The sequence below is a fragment of the Malurus melanocephalus genome, unplaced genomic scaffold (assembly GCF_030028575.1).
Source record: "Malurus melanocephalus ecotype Western Australia unplaced genomic scaffold, MMel_1.1 scaffold_292, whole genome shotgun sequence".
Lineage (NCBI taxonomy): Eukaryota > Metazoa > Chordata > Aves > Passeriformes > Maluridae > Malurus > Malurus melanocephalus.
Genome location: NW_026623524.1, coordinates 958,722 through 972,803, shown reverse-complemented (window position 1 = coordinate 972,803; position 14,082 = coordinate 958,722). Strand labels below are relative to the sequence as shown.

At 37.6% G+C, this 14,082-nt stretch overlaps 1 protein-coding gene and 1 long non-coding RNA gene across 4 annotated transcripts; one reads left to right on the top strand and one right to left on the bottom strand.

The window, feature by feature from the left end:
- Positions 1–260: 260 nt before the first annotated feature.
- LOC130579772 (transcription factor SPT20 homolog) lies at positions 261–7,791 on the bottom strand. 3 transcript variants are annotated; one of them, XM_057376828.1, is made up of 10 exons: positions 7,707–7,791; positions 6,932–7,029; positions 4,926–4,961; positions 3,744–3,802; positions 3,594–3,660; positions 2,162–2,291; positions 1,456–1,559; positions 807–923; positions 622–675; positions 261–426 (listed from the first exon to the last, which is right to left on the bottom strand). In XM_057376828.1, exons 2-10 carry the CDS (start codon positions 6,947–6,949, stop codon positions 283–285), a joined length of 729 nt encoding a protein of 242 aa, XP_057232811.1. In that variant the 5' UTR covers positions 6,950–7,029; positions 7,707–7,791; the 3' UTR covers positions 261–282. The 3 variants fall into 3 exon arrangements, with proteins under 3 accessions (XP_057232811.1, XP_057232814.1, XP_057232813.1); XM_057376831.1 differs by having other exon boundaries at positions 2,162–2,288; XM_057376830.1 differs by having other exon boundaries at positions 7,666–7,785.
- A 98-nt stretch (positions 7,792–7,889) lies between these two features.
- On the top strand, positions 7,890–13,613 carry LOC130579774 (uncharacterized). Its single transcript, XR_008966051.1, has 4 exons — positions 7,890–7,989; positions 8,787–8,885; positions 11,481–11,573; positions 13,353–13,613. It is a non-coding gene; the product is annotated as an uncharacterized LOC130579774 (long non-coding RNA).
- The last annotated feature ends 469 nt before the right edge of the window (positions 13,614–14,082 follow it).

The following is a 14,082-nucleotide window of genomic DNA, read 5'->3' as shown; positions in this document are numbered from 1 at the left end:
AAGAAAATATATATATACACTTTGCATATACAAAAATAAGCATACTACAGAATCTTCTAGATTTTGAAATATAACTAGTGAAATATACTAGTAACTGAAATATAGTACAATATTGAGTACTTAAAAATATTTAAGTATTAAAAAAGTATTAAAAGCTTAAAAAAAGTATTTCTTGACTGTTTCTCACACATTCCTATTTAAGTAATTATTACATACGGGGAGCTAATTTCTCACATAAAGCATTACTTATATTTTTTTTGAAAACATGTTTCATCCTGAAAACTACCGTTTCATGGGGCGAGTGTTCATCTTCTGCTTGTTGTACAGGAGTCTGTTTGTAGTACAGGTCACTGCTATTGAAGGATCAAGACACAAAGGCTCTGCTGTAGCCAAGATAAGTTGGCTCTCAAGTAGGAGTTTGTCCTCCTGTAATATACACAGCTATTAAATATAAAAATATGAAAACTTTTACACTATTTAAGTTCCTATATACCTATGCATGTGGGCATTATCTTAGAAAAAAATGTAAAAAAAATTATTAAATAAAAAAATTTAATAAATTTTCATTTTGTTGTCTATTTATGACATCACTGTAAAGTTTTTAAATAACCGCTAACCCACCTGTGTCCATTTGTGGTTGTCACTTGTTATAGAATGCACATCACAAATTAAAGTCTGAGGAAAAAGACATAATGGTAATTAGCTTTCAACTAGTAATAAGATTGCTTAATATATGTTCAGTAACAATGCATATCCAGTCTAGGAATTACAGTAACACTGCAAAATTATTTAAGCCTCTTCTTTACCTGCATTGTAGGTCGCAAAAGAATGTGCTTGCTTTGGTACGTTGGGGATTTCATGTTACCAGACTGCCTATAGTCACGTATTTCTGCTATGACACATCCACAATGGAAAATATTAACCTGGTTCAAAGAAAAACACCAACTTCTGAATAAACAAGTATTTACCTATTGTTCCCTGTGTCTAAAAAGAAGTTTGTTACATAACATACAAAATTCAGTGAAACTATGAATAAAACTAATGACTAAGTGTTTCAGACAAGTGGTCTTCACTAAGGTACGTAGACATATCTAAAATATAAGCTTCAAACACAGTGTTTTTATATGCCAGCAATGCAGTTGTAAGAAACTCCCATGCCAAACATTCTATAATGACAAAGAACAAAAGAAATTTTGCTAGAGCAGAGTTGAAGACATTTCACAGCCTTAATCAGTGATCACTTAAACAGCGATCTCTCATCTCTTTTCAGTATTTAATACTATTTTCTTCCCCATATATTAATAAAATATTTATTTGGGGCATTAAATACTACAGTTTCATATGCACAAGTATGTTATGTCTTGTGCTTCGAATCACCTATGTGAAGCACTTATAAAAATCAAGGTCTATCTGGGTACAAAACCTAAGTTCTTTTAGAGAGCAAGACCTCCAAACCTGAGATTTTTCCAAAAGATCAACCAAAATAGGTGGTAGTTCCTCTGCATCCAAATATTCAAGCAGCTCCCCTTCCTCATAAGGCAGACGAATGGTCTCAGAATCTGAATTTAAACAAAACACATTTGCATTTCAAGTTCAAACATTAACATTGAGAAATCTAAAATAAACTAGCCACAAGAAAAAGCAGGGTTGGTAGAAACCTATCCACACAGACCACTTTTTGCATAGTATTAATTTTTACATCCATTTGTGTTCCCAGAGTTTTATTTTGTTCTTAGTGCTAGCTTTGCTCCCAGGTGACATAAGGTATGCTCTTATTGCACATGACAGTACAAATGGCATGAAGACCACCAAACTGGAACACAAATGCCTTTAGACAGACCTAGATATGGGAAGCAGTGAAAGAAACAATTTGACAGAAAGAACCCAAAGTGAGAGAAACTTGGATATGCAGTTCCAGAAAATAAGGGGAAATAAGAGAATGGAACGCTATCAGAAAGACTCCTTATCTAAAGACTTAAGCTCTACATAAACAGATCAGAGCTTTGTATAAATTTTTCGTTCAAGTACAGCTGGTTGTTCTCTGCCCCTCCATCCACCCCTTGAATTACATTGGAAATGAAACAGTTAAATGTAAGCAACAACACATTCTAACAATTTATAGCATTCAGGTATCTTTAACAATTCAAGAGAAAAATATTACCTGAACCATTTTTCCCCCTGAGCATCAGTGAATAACCCTCATTTCCTGGATAGAGGTTCACCACCAGACACGACAACGTCTCCTGCATAACCAGCTTCTCAAGTAAATTCACATTTCGCCTCAGCTTCTGCTTTATAAGTAAACATTGCTCATTAACATAATACTATGAAATAATTAGTAGAAATAAAAGCAATTGCTAGAATATGATTTAGATTAATGACAAACTATACACCTAAACACGCCCAGTTAAATTTAAGCATACTGTATGCAGCCGAGTAAATCTATTATATATTATCACACATTCTTACAGACACAGATCTGTGTAAAAAAAATCCAACTCATTTAAATTACAAACCCTAGAACTGAAAGTCCACAGACAACAGAGTTAATAAGAATAACCCTATGCTACAGCACACCACTATTTGTATAATTTCTAGGAGCATCATCAATCTAGTATAACTTGTTTCATAACAACAATAAAATATTTAGTACTTTCAGATATTTCTAACAAAAGAAGATATTTCTCTCCAGGACTAAAATAATGAATTGGAGCATTTGGAAGCTTTCTTAATTGCATTTTCTTGTCTGTATTTGCTGAAATCTGATCCAGCAGCTGCAGACACTACTATTTAACATAAGAACTATCTTTTTGATGCATAACAGATTTTTATAATTATTTGGTGTGTTTCGAAGACCCTATATACATCCTACAAATTAAAAAACTTGAAATCCCCTTAGAATTTAAGACAATGAATTCTAAACCTCAGATAATTTTACAACTTCTGATTTGAGGCCATATTTTATCTCTGACTACCAGCTCTGGGTACAACCATTAATTGGGAGTTAACCTAAGTGCTCATTTGTCTTCTCATTCATTTTTATTTCCTTGAAAGCAACAATATAGCAGATTCCACAAATTGTTCTTCTTGTTCCAATTGACATTCAGAGTTTATCAAAGTTATTAGTGCCTTTTACACCTTATATTTAGCACTGATAAGCCTGTTTGAGCCTCTTTGCTAATGTTACGAAACAAATTTCACGGAAGTTCTTATTTACCAGCAATTGGAGAAATAAATCTGAATTTGCAACAAAATTACAGGGTATAAAAAATTACTCATTTTTCCCATGGCAGTCATGCTAAGCAACTAACTGTGAAATAGTGATAGTGAGAACAATACACGTGGCATTGACACTGGCCCTGAATTTGAACACAAGTGCCTTCAGTGACACAGGATTAAGACAGAATGAACAGGTCACTCAAACCAGTCTAAGCCTTACTATTCATATTATGCAGTCTTGTCTTTAGGTAACTACTACAGTATAAAGAGTTTATACTTTAAACAAAAAAATTAAGTAAAACTTAAAAATAAAAAGTATTCTCAACTTGCCTGTTTAGACAGAAATGAAAAACTTCTCAGCAATTTCCACCTACCTTTATCTCAGGCTCTTTTTCACATTCTTCTATATATAAATCATAGAGTTTTTGAAATACAGATTTTCTGAAATTAAAAAAGCTCAACATGTAACCAAAATTAAATGAAGGAAATACTATTTAAAAACTCAGTATTGAAACTCTTAGTACCTTCCACTGGATAAATATTTTCTTTTGGGAGGTCTCTGACGGGCACTTTCAATGATATACTAAAAGAGAAAAGTAAACCAAAAAATCAGCATATATTACAAAATAATGTAATTCTAGTTACTACACAACTTTAGATCATTACCAGACTGTTCCATGTATACAGAAAGTAATCAGCAGTTATGGTAAGCGACTGTTCCAAAAGTGAACCAAACACAATCTGGTCTGTTACAGTCATCAAAAAGAGCACAGCTCAATTTAGCTGCCAAACACAGCATTTCATGGCTGTGGCATCAGTTACATGAAGGTCTTGATTCTACACTCATGTCTTGTAACTACAGTAGTAACTCATACTACTACACTACTGTACTTAGTAAATACTACTAAAATTAACGTGGTTAACACACTAAGGTACAACCAAATTTATGCACACTGGCTTGACAACATTCACAAATCAAGTACTCTTCAACAAGATAATTTCAGGAAGTTGAGTTCWCATTTTGTTTTTTGCATTTACATYAGTTTTCTCTATAGACCTGTGCACTATAAATGCAATTTATGCACATTAAACATTTGAATTTTAAAAGAGCAAGAAAGATATCCTCCATTAAATGTGATTTATATTCTAACAAGATTATTCCTTGTCTCTATTGTTTGAAGTATTTTGATTAACAGCTTAGTTCAGAATTTCCATGAAGAGAGGAACACGTTCCCACAGGAACGTGTATTTCCCATAACACGTTTCAAGGTAACTGTTACATCTGATGCCAGCATTAAAGAACATGAATGTGAAGACACTTGCCTTTTCATTCTTACAGGGCTATCCTTAAAAACACAAACAGGATTTTAACGTATATTTCTGCCAGATGTCTCTGTGGAGCCCTGCTTATTCCACAGCACACAGATTTGCTGGTTTAAAAGGGGAAAGCTCAAGTCTTGTATAGTCTATCACCAACCCACCTAAAGATGTTCTCAGTACAGTGGGTAAGAGACAAATACATGACAGCAATTTCAAATTTTCAAGAATTTTGCAAACTCAGTGTTACATATATAAGTAATTACATACATATATATTTATGTAATATGGTTTTCCACTGCTTTTCAGAAGAAATAAAAAATAGCTGTTGTCTTTTAATAACTGTGAGACCAAAATATTACCTGCAAACAAATAATTTAGCTGCTTACCTCGGCACGATCCAATGCCAGTTCTAAAGCTTGTTGCTGCAAGAATCACAAAGGGTTTTTTAGAAACTACATGACTTGTTTAAACATCCTCATACATTAAAAACACCCCAAAACCTCTACTACTACTGATATGAATTTATAATTAGAAGATGGGCTCAAAAATCCTTTGGCATATACTAAACTTAGCAGTTAAAACCTCATGTAACTGCTTCACAAGGTTTGTCTAAATTGTAAAGCCTTAGAACAATGAAAGGCAATTATAATAAAAGCAGGAATGGAAATTATACCCAATAAAAGCAGTAACAAATACTAACCAAAACAACCAGCAATGACAACCAGAAAACCTGATCTCCTTTGCTAAGCTGATCACTAACTCAACAGAAAAGATAGGCCAACATTTCCCATAACAGATGTCCAGGCAGAAAACACCGAACTTGTAGATACTGGTGCCCAAGTAGGGTATAGCCATTTTTCACAAAATGTAAATGAAGATCTTATGCTCAGAACATTACTTCCGCACATAATATAATTGCAGAAGTGTTCCTTATGTCATACTGTTAGGTGGGTAGGAAAAAGAAAAGCTTCCACTCCAGAGTTCCTCCAAGGCAGGTTAAAAAGTCTGCCTAACAATACGAAACACAGCATAATCTGCAAAAGCTTCTCAAAAGCCCACAGTATAGTATACTCATTACCATTTATTTTAATGGATTTAGCTCCTCTGGAATGTTTTTTACTTCAGTACATTTGCAGCTGATATATTTCAAAAAGAGCAAAGAGCTACATAGATTAGATTAGAGTTCTTGGACTAAAATTTGACAAATATTTCAAAGCAGAATAAACAAGCATTAGTGTCAAAAAAACCCCAAGAAAGTCTTCCTTGGCTCCTAGTATTCCTTTTCTGACACTCACTTAAGCTCTGACACCTCTTTTGCGTGGGAATAAAGTGCAGATGAATGATGAAAGTGCTAATGAACAATGAAACTAATTTGGGGCAGGGAGGAAAGAGAAGACAATATTAAAAACCAAAGGGTTGTACGAGAATGACATGGGCTTGCTTCATCTCCAGGTCAGTCCAGAGAAGCAATGCATTCATTTTAGTGGCAGGTGGATAAAGTCCTTAGGAATGTACGTATGACAAGTGTTAATATTCAGTAGGACTTAGAAACATTTGGAATAGGTACCTCTTCCCACATATGTGTTTGTCCTATTTCCTCAGTTTAAACCACCCCTATCAGCTGCTCCTAAAAGCAAGAGTTTACTTGAGCCTCAAGGAACAGAAGACACATGAGCCATGCCCAATCCAAGGTAGCCACAGTTATTACACAGATAATGGATGTTTTATTAGAATAGAACTCAGTGAAGAAAAACATATTACACAACAACAAAGGAACAACAAAGAAATATACAACAAAAACACTCATGTAATGTATCTAAAACAAAATTTCTTACCTGTACATGAAAAAAAAGACCTACTTACTGTGCTATTGCATGGTAGAACCTGCCACAATAGAACATTTAAATTTTCAAGTGTCTAGGTATTTTTATGAAAATGTCAAATACTTATGCTTTCTACATAAATGGATGTACCTAGTAGATGTATCTATAGCACCTGTATCTAGTGGATAACAGCATGATTTCAGATATTCAATTCACTGACTGCTTAACTTTAGGTAAAAATCCATGGCAGTATTAGCACCTGTGAATACAAGAATACTATGTAGAAGCAGGATTTATATGCACCCGACTTCCTGCCACCACTCCTGACTAAAACACGCCACTAGCTTGATATGGCAATTCCTATGATGCACTGGCCAGTGAGTAAGTGTTCAGAAGCATTCACAAGCTATGAAGGAAGACACCCCTACAAAAGGAAATAACAGAATTCAGCAGTGACAAGCAATTAATTTTTTAAGAAAACGTCAAATATTAGTGGCATCCTCCTCACCAGACAGCTAGCAGTCTAGGGCAAAAAGATCTGAAAATATATTATATGAATCCTAACTTACCATTGTAGTTGAAGCCATGTGGCCAAACGGCAAAAGAAGTACTTAAGGAATTTCATGCAGCAGGCAAAGAATCATATTTGATGGTCAAACCTGGGGTACTGAAAACAAAAAGTTCAAGGAGAGAAAAAAAACCACAAAGAAACTAAATGAGTATTTTAATTAAGTGCAACAATTTTGGTGGTTAATTGTACTTAAATCTCATTTCCATAGATCCTTTTCCTCCAAAAGTAGGAACAAGAGCTCCATTCGCTGCTAGTGCAGAAGTTCTCACTCCAATGACTACTACTACTTGTCACAATTATTTTGTTAGTTTTGTTAAATAGTAGCAAAAAGCATGTAAGTGTACATATCGTCTTCTCTGTTGCAGCAGCCTACCCCAAATGTCACATCCTCAGACGCACAGAGGCTACAACACTTAAAGACAAGCAGAGTGTTTAGCATGCCCCATGAGTTCTTTTGTTTTGCTTTTGAGGTGTTATTCCATAGCCAACACCTCCAGTAGCGGTGTCTTCTAGCATTGTTTGATTTAATACTGACTCACAGCAAGCTGTCAATCAACAAATGAAAAAAATTAACTGCCTCCGCCTTCGCGGACCCGCCAGGGCGGAGAGCGAGCGGCGCAGCCACCGACGGCAGAGCCGGCCGGGAAGGGAAGGGCCGGGCCGCCCCAAGCCAACGGTGCAGGCGGCTCCCGCCTCCCCTCCGGCCCAGCCCCGGCCGCGGCCCCGTCTCACCTCTCCCTCCCCGGCCGTGGGACCCCCACGCCCGCCGGTACCTGGCGGCCTGTCCCGCGGAGCCCCGGCCTAGCGGCCCCGCCGCCCGCCCGCGCATCCGCCCCCGCCGCGGCGCCACGGCCGCTTCCGCCCCGCCGCTTCCGAGCCGAGACGGAAGGGGCGGGCGGGTCGCCATGGAGACCGCGCGGGCCGGGAGCGGCCGCGCCCAGGGACGGCAGGGCGGGGCCTGAGGGATGCTGACAGCAGGTGCGGAGTCCGGAGGGTTTGGTGGTAGTAAAGAGCCTACACAGCGCTTCAAGCCAAAGRTTTAATGCTGTTGTGAAGGTCAGGCTAAGCTTCCGTGTGTTTCAGGGGTGCTCTAACCATATTTGAAGGGTTTTGGTATGTCCAGCTCCTGGCCCTRTRYARCACCRTTCCCAAGAGATGCTCTGTGCCTCAGAGCCTTGTCCAAYCTCTTGAGCTCTATCAGGCTTCTGTGACCACTTCCCTGGGGAGCCTATGAGCCTATGGAGACTGTGGGCATCATTCTCTTAAGTTTTTCCAAGCTGTACCAGGCACATCTGCATTATACATTGCACAGACTGTCTCTGGACACAGCACTTACRTGATTGGTGGCATGCTTTTCCCAGACCTTTCTAGCACTTCTGGCTGAGTCATAATTTATTTGATCACAGCAATGAGCAAACGTGTTACMCTGTGATCCAGCAGCCAGTCCTAAAGGAAAAAGCACACCTAACACCATCCTGCAATGCCTTTGTTAACCTTGTGGTGCTGACATGTCCTAACAARGGGTGGCTTGAAAACTCAATAAAATTTAGGCACTGGGAGCTCCAGGTAGCACTGGATAGAGTGAAGTGCTTCCTGTAGGACTACTCAGGTACTCTGTCTTGTTGCTGCCTCTTCTTTGGTTTCAGCACCGGATTCTTAGTAGTCCTTCTGTGTCCCACAGCATATCCAAAATGTTGGGAATCATGATTATTGGTTGTGCCTAGAGTCTCTGAGAGGCTCTCAGTGCATGAGGTCCCTCTCATCTAATGAGATCAGTGCTCTTCAGCTGTGAGCATAAATATGTTGGACACCTAATTTCAGCAAAGGGAAGGCTAATCTATTGATTTTTTTAGGAGCCCATGTTGTGCCTGAACACCAGAGAAAAGATGACCAGAATCCCCTCCTGGTCCAGGAGCAGGTGGCAGTGCTTCCTTGATTCACCCAGGCACTAAGTAGGTGCACAGTACAACATTTCAGCAGCTACATTTGATCCAGCTTTGAAGTTCCTTTGAGGATGCAATGCACCGTTATTTGACCTATGTTTTTTCTAAATTTCTGTGCTGTGTGCCTTGAAGTACCACAGTTCTGTAGTCATACTTATACATTTGTCTCAGTACAAAATTGCAAAGCTATTTTTCATTTTCCTGTGCMGTTTCAAAATTAAATGTCTTGCATGCCTATGAATCTGAGTCAGAGTCATATACTGAGGCTGAGACAGTGATTCAAGTATGGTCCCTCTCATTTGAGTACAAACATTAAAAAGAAATGACAGCAAGCTATGAGTAGAAAATGCTTCATGCGAGTGAGACAGATTGTGGGCATGTGGATGAAACTTAGGGCAAAGAGCCATGATGTCCTGAATGCTAACTCAGTTATGTCGTTGACWCTCTGTGTGGGCAGTTATAAATCCCTGTGGTAACATTTCCTACCTTGGTTATCTACAGCTATATTTAGGACTTAAATTATTTGCAGACATGCAGAAGCCCCACAGCTTCCATTTATTTTTAAGGTCAAATACACTTTGTCAGGTATAACTATTGCTTCTTTTCTAGGCAGATATTTCTAATTTGTTTGTTCAAATAGAATTTTAGAGGACTGGCAAATGTAGTACAGAACCTGAGGTAGATCTGTGTTCTTCRGCTGGAGAAGTTAGCCCTGTCTTAGCCCTTATCCTGCTGCTGGTCAACTCCCTTGGGACTTCTTGGCTGTGTTAAAGAGTTCCTCTGACTATGGGAGCATTAACACATAGAGACACTAGGAATTATCTGTCTCCATCTCAAACTGAGCCTTTCTGCAAGAGTTGTTTTGAGATGTTCARCAGAGACACCATAAAAACAGCCTTGATTTTCAGAATTTTCTGACTTTTATTTAGTGACTTAGGCATCTTTTTTGGGTGTCTGAAAATTGATTTATGATTGCAAATTATCTATGATTTCTATGAGACAATTGTAACACTTGAAGCTAATCTGTTCCAACCACGTATTATTTTGAATCTTTTCTTCTGATGGAAGTTGCGGTGAAGGTACCTAAAACTGGACTGTCCTACAGACATTGCAAGACTTTGGGAAACCTTAGGAGGATGATCAGGGAATTCACACTATAAATATTTGAGCACCTAGAGACAATCTCTATTCCATGACTTCTTCAACATCTCAGTTTTGCTCTACCCTCAACTTATTTGCATCTCTAACACTTTACTTCCCAATCCTACATMAAAGACTGTCTCACTCCTACCAGCAGGTAGGAGACATGAAGGAGGAGCAGGATGGGCAACCTGGCCCAGAATGTTTAATTCCCATTCCTTCTTCCATTGCTCCTCACTGGTTTGAAATTGAGAGTTCCTAATGGACATAGCAAAAACTGTTCAATCAGAGATTAAGTGGGTAAAGTTGATTGTATTTCYGTACACAGAAATGCGGATATCAGAGAATGAATTTAGGAGCTAACAAGGCTTTAGGATAGCAAATAAAGWAAGAAGATTTAATAGCAGATGGTAAATCTGAAATGTCATGAGCCATAGAGAGTAAGCCAGAGGCTGAGGTTACCAGGGCTGATTTTTGGATGCAGTCTTTCTGTTTTCTTGAGAAAGGTAGGGACAAGGAAATAARAACTGAGGAGATGGACAGTGGTCAGAGTAGATCAACTCTGTGATGGTCTGGAGGCAGGCAAGGCAGCATTAGCTTGGGCCTGAGGAGGTTATGAAATTCAGGTTGTACTTTATATGGGAGGGCACTCTGGCTGGTCCTTTTCTTGCCCTGGGCTTACATAGAAACCATTATGAGAATGCCAAAGCATGCTTTTAATAATGAATGTCTCATGATGCTGGGTCAATCTGTTGTTTGCATTTGGAATTGGGATAGGTGTCATATTCTTTCCAAGAGCCAGGGAACCTGTGGTTGGAGGAGTTTGGCACTGAATGCACTTTAAGGAGAACTTAGGGCAGTAYAGATACAGCCAAAATATTTGAGTCTATGATGCCAAACTTACCTAGCTTGCTAGTGTATAAAGGGAAGCTTGCAATGAAACCATTATATTTAGAGTATTTCAGGGAAGAGAATTTTGTCCAGTACCAGTTGATCCAACATGACCAATTATAGCAGTCAACTAAACAGCGAGGTTGCCATGGCAAATTATAGTGGAACTAATAAAACACAGCCCTCTAAGACAATGATGACTGATGAATGCAAGAATCTCAATGTAACAAAGTTTAGGGCAGCCTCAAGATCCCTAAAAATTTTTGTCAAATTATTTTTATTTKGMAAAATATAATATATGTGCTTTGATTATGAACAAAATTAATGTAGATATTTAATTAATTAAGCTGGAATAAGGATGAAAATAGGTTGTTATTTTCTCCTTAACAGATTAAAAAGTATTAAAAAAGTTTAAAAAGTTAAGTTACAGGGTTAAAAAGTTCTTTTATTGAGTTGCTTCTGTAATKAATAAGCAAAGAAATGAACTTTTTCTACATAATTGATTTTTGGATGGGCTGATCTGAGTGAATATTTGACTTCATAAGTAACAGRTTTGTTGGCCTTCTCTTACAGTATTCAGAATCTGGAAAACGTGTCTGCATATTTGCATTTTGAACTTTTACAGATGATGTGAAAGTGCAGCTCATTTGTCACTCTTTGGAAGAAGTATCTTTGTTCAATTTTCAAAAATTATTATTATTATTATTGCTATTATTATTATTATTATTATTATTATTATTATTAATTCCAGTAATGACACCTTTGTTATGTTCTGTCTGTCTGGTTTGGTCTTATTACCATTTGCTTAGTTCACAGCAAATCAGAACAACATTATATACATTAATGTAGGTACATAATGACCAAGAGAATCAACTGTATGAGTGCTTTCATATGAACTGTTGTGCTGGAGACTGTAGGACATATAGGAAGGAGCATGGGCGAGTGTCTGTGGCTATCCTRTTAAGGCTGTCTATGCTTCATTTACCCTGTGTCAGGAATTTGAAAGAGGCAGCCCACATTCCCATTGCTTTGGGTCTTTCTTCTATCTTCTAGATGAAGACAGCTGAATTTCATGTTGTCTCTTGCATATTTTCTGCAGTCTTTATGTGAAAGCTTCTGTACTTCATTAGAAAATCATTGCAGTAATCTTTTTAAAACTCTGGATTTAGTTTTCATTGTGGGCCAAAAATAACAAGAAACTTAAGATCCCCAGTCTTTGAAGTAACTGGAGTGGATCATGCAAGTGTTAAATTTTTACTGAATGTAATAGTGGTTCATAAGCCTTTGCAGCAATCAGGTCTTAATCTAATTCTTAGATTATAGAAAAATTGGAGTGTGCTTATGCCAAACCTGTYTCACTTGTTTTTCTGAATCCAGTAATAGGTATCTCTTGGTCTGAAGGTAAGTTAACAAAAAAAAGATAAGTCAAGCAAACTATGCAGATAGCAAAGAGACTAATAATGGGGTTTACTTAATACAGCACTCTCAGTGGGAATGAGCAGTCATCTGCTGAGAATCAAAACACCTCATCAATCAGATGGATGTTGGCATGCGGCAAACACAGTACTGTTAGCCTGTGATTAATTTTCATCTGTTTAATAAAACAGCTATTCCTTGGCTGATTGCATGGCTTTGCTGGAACTTCTGTATTTTCCAGGTTTAAATGATACTGTTATGAGACCAAGTTAGCATGTTATCCTGCCTGCAATACTGTTTCACTGAACCCACTAGAGGTCAGGGCTGTACTGCTAAGGTAAATAGTTAAAATCGGCTAGAAAGACATCTCTTAAAATGTTGCCAGAAGTGAAAATTTTGCCAGGGACTTCTAAATGGTGCAAATTTAGAATATGGTACATAATGGAATATGTTACATATTGGRAAAATCTGATAATGTTTATTTTTATCATTCTTTCAGAGGGTGAGACCTCCCTCCTTCCCTAAWTTTTTTTTAAAAATCAATAATTCAAAATTTCAAATTTGCAGTTGTGTCTTTATCCAGAATAATTAAGATTATTTCCATGATAATTGGCTTAATTATTCTCTTGAAATCTCACACTTAGAGAATTTGATTGAATTTGAACGGAAGTCGTTGTTATGTTTCTGAGCAGGTCTGATACCAATATTTGCAGGAGAATACAATATGATGAATTTGTACATTTTTTAATACTCCCTAGCGAAGGAAATTCTTTTGACTATATCCTGGGATTTGTTTTCAACTTGTCTTAGTGAACCAAAATATGGACTCTTCTAAATTTTTCACRATATTGTAAGGTGGTGCAGAACAAACTTGCCTACCTCTGTCAGCAGGAAGAGTGATATATATTGTGATTGTTTGTTAACTGTAGACTTAATTGAACTTTTTCTGTAGCACATTGACAGTCCAGGATAATTTAATTGGCTTTTTTTTTTTTTTTTTTTTTTTTTTTTTTTTTTTTTTTTCACGAGGCCTGGCTGAGCCACCCCATATCTTAATATGAACAAACTGTGGTTTTGAAGCCTCAGCTGATTAAGCCTTTTGACTCCCACATTTTATTTTTCCCATGATGCTGTCTTTCAGGACACCCAGTTTAAGAAGAGTTGCTTGTTCAGTGCATGTCTATCCTACTACTTATTCCAAAAATAGTATAATGGGTTGCTGCTATGTACTAGTCATATGTAGATGGTGTAGTTGGTAGCCTCAGCAATATCATAAACCTTCATGCATGTCAGAAGCTTCCTGAAACGAATTTGGTTACCCAGTATTAAGCAAAAGTTGGGGTAAACAAAGTGAAGAGTGAAGAATGATAATTTTTTCTCCATTGGGATGGGCTGGTGGCTTGTGATAGTCTCAGGCTGGATATCCAGAGCCATTTCTCCACAGAGACCTTTAAAGGTGGCACCCCATATGGGAAAAATCTTCATCCATTGCTGATCATCCCACTAGTGGGATGGAGTAGTATTGCCAATAAAGGCAATGCATAGCAGGCTTGGACCCTCCTTATAGAAATTGGCCTTGGCAAGGAATTCTGGCCTCGGTAGCACTTCTGCTGCATTGCTTAGTCCCAGGAAAAGGTGTGGGATTGTAAATCATGGATCCTTTGCTGACTAACAGTTTTGTTGTCACCAATGAGGAAGGCAAGCCTGAGAAAGCACGCAAAGCTGTCTGATACAGATATAAGAAATAAAAAACCAAAGC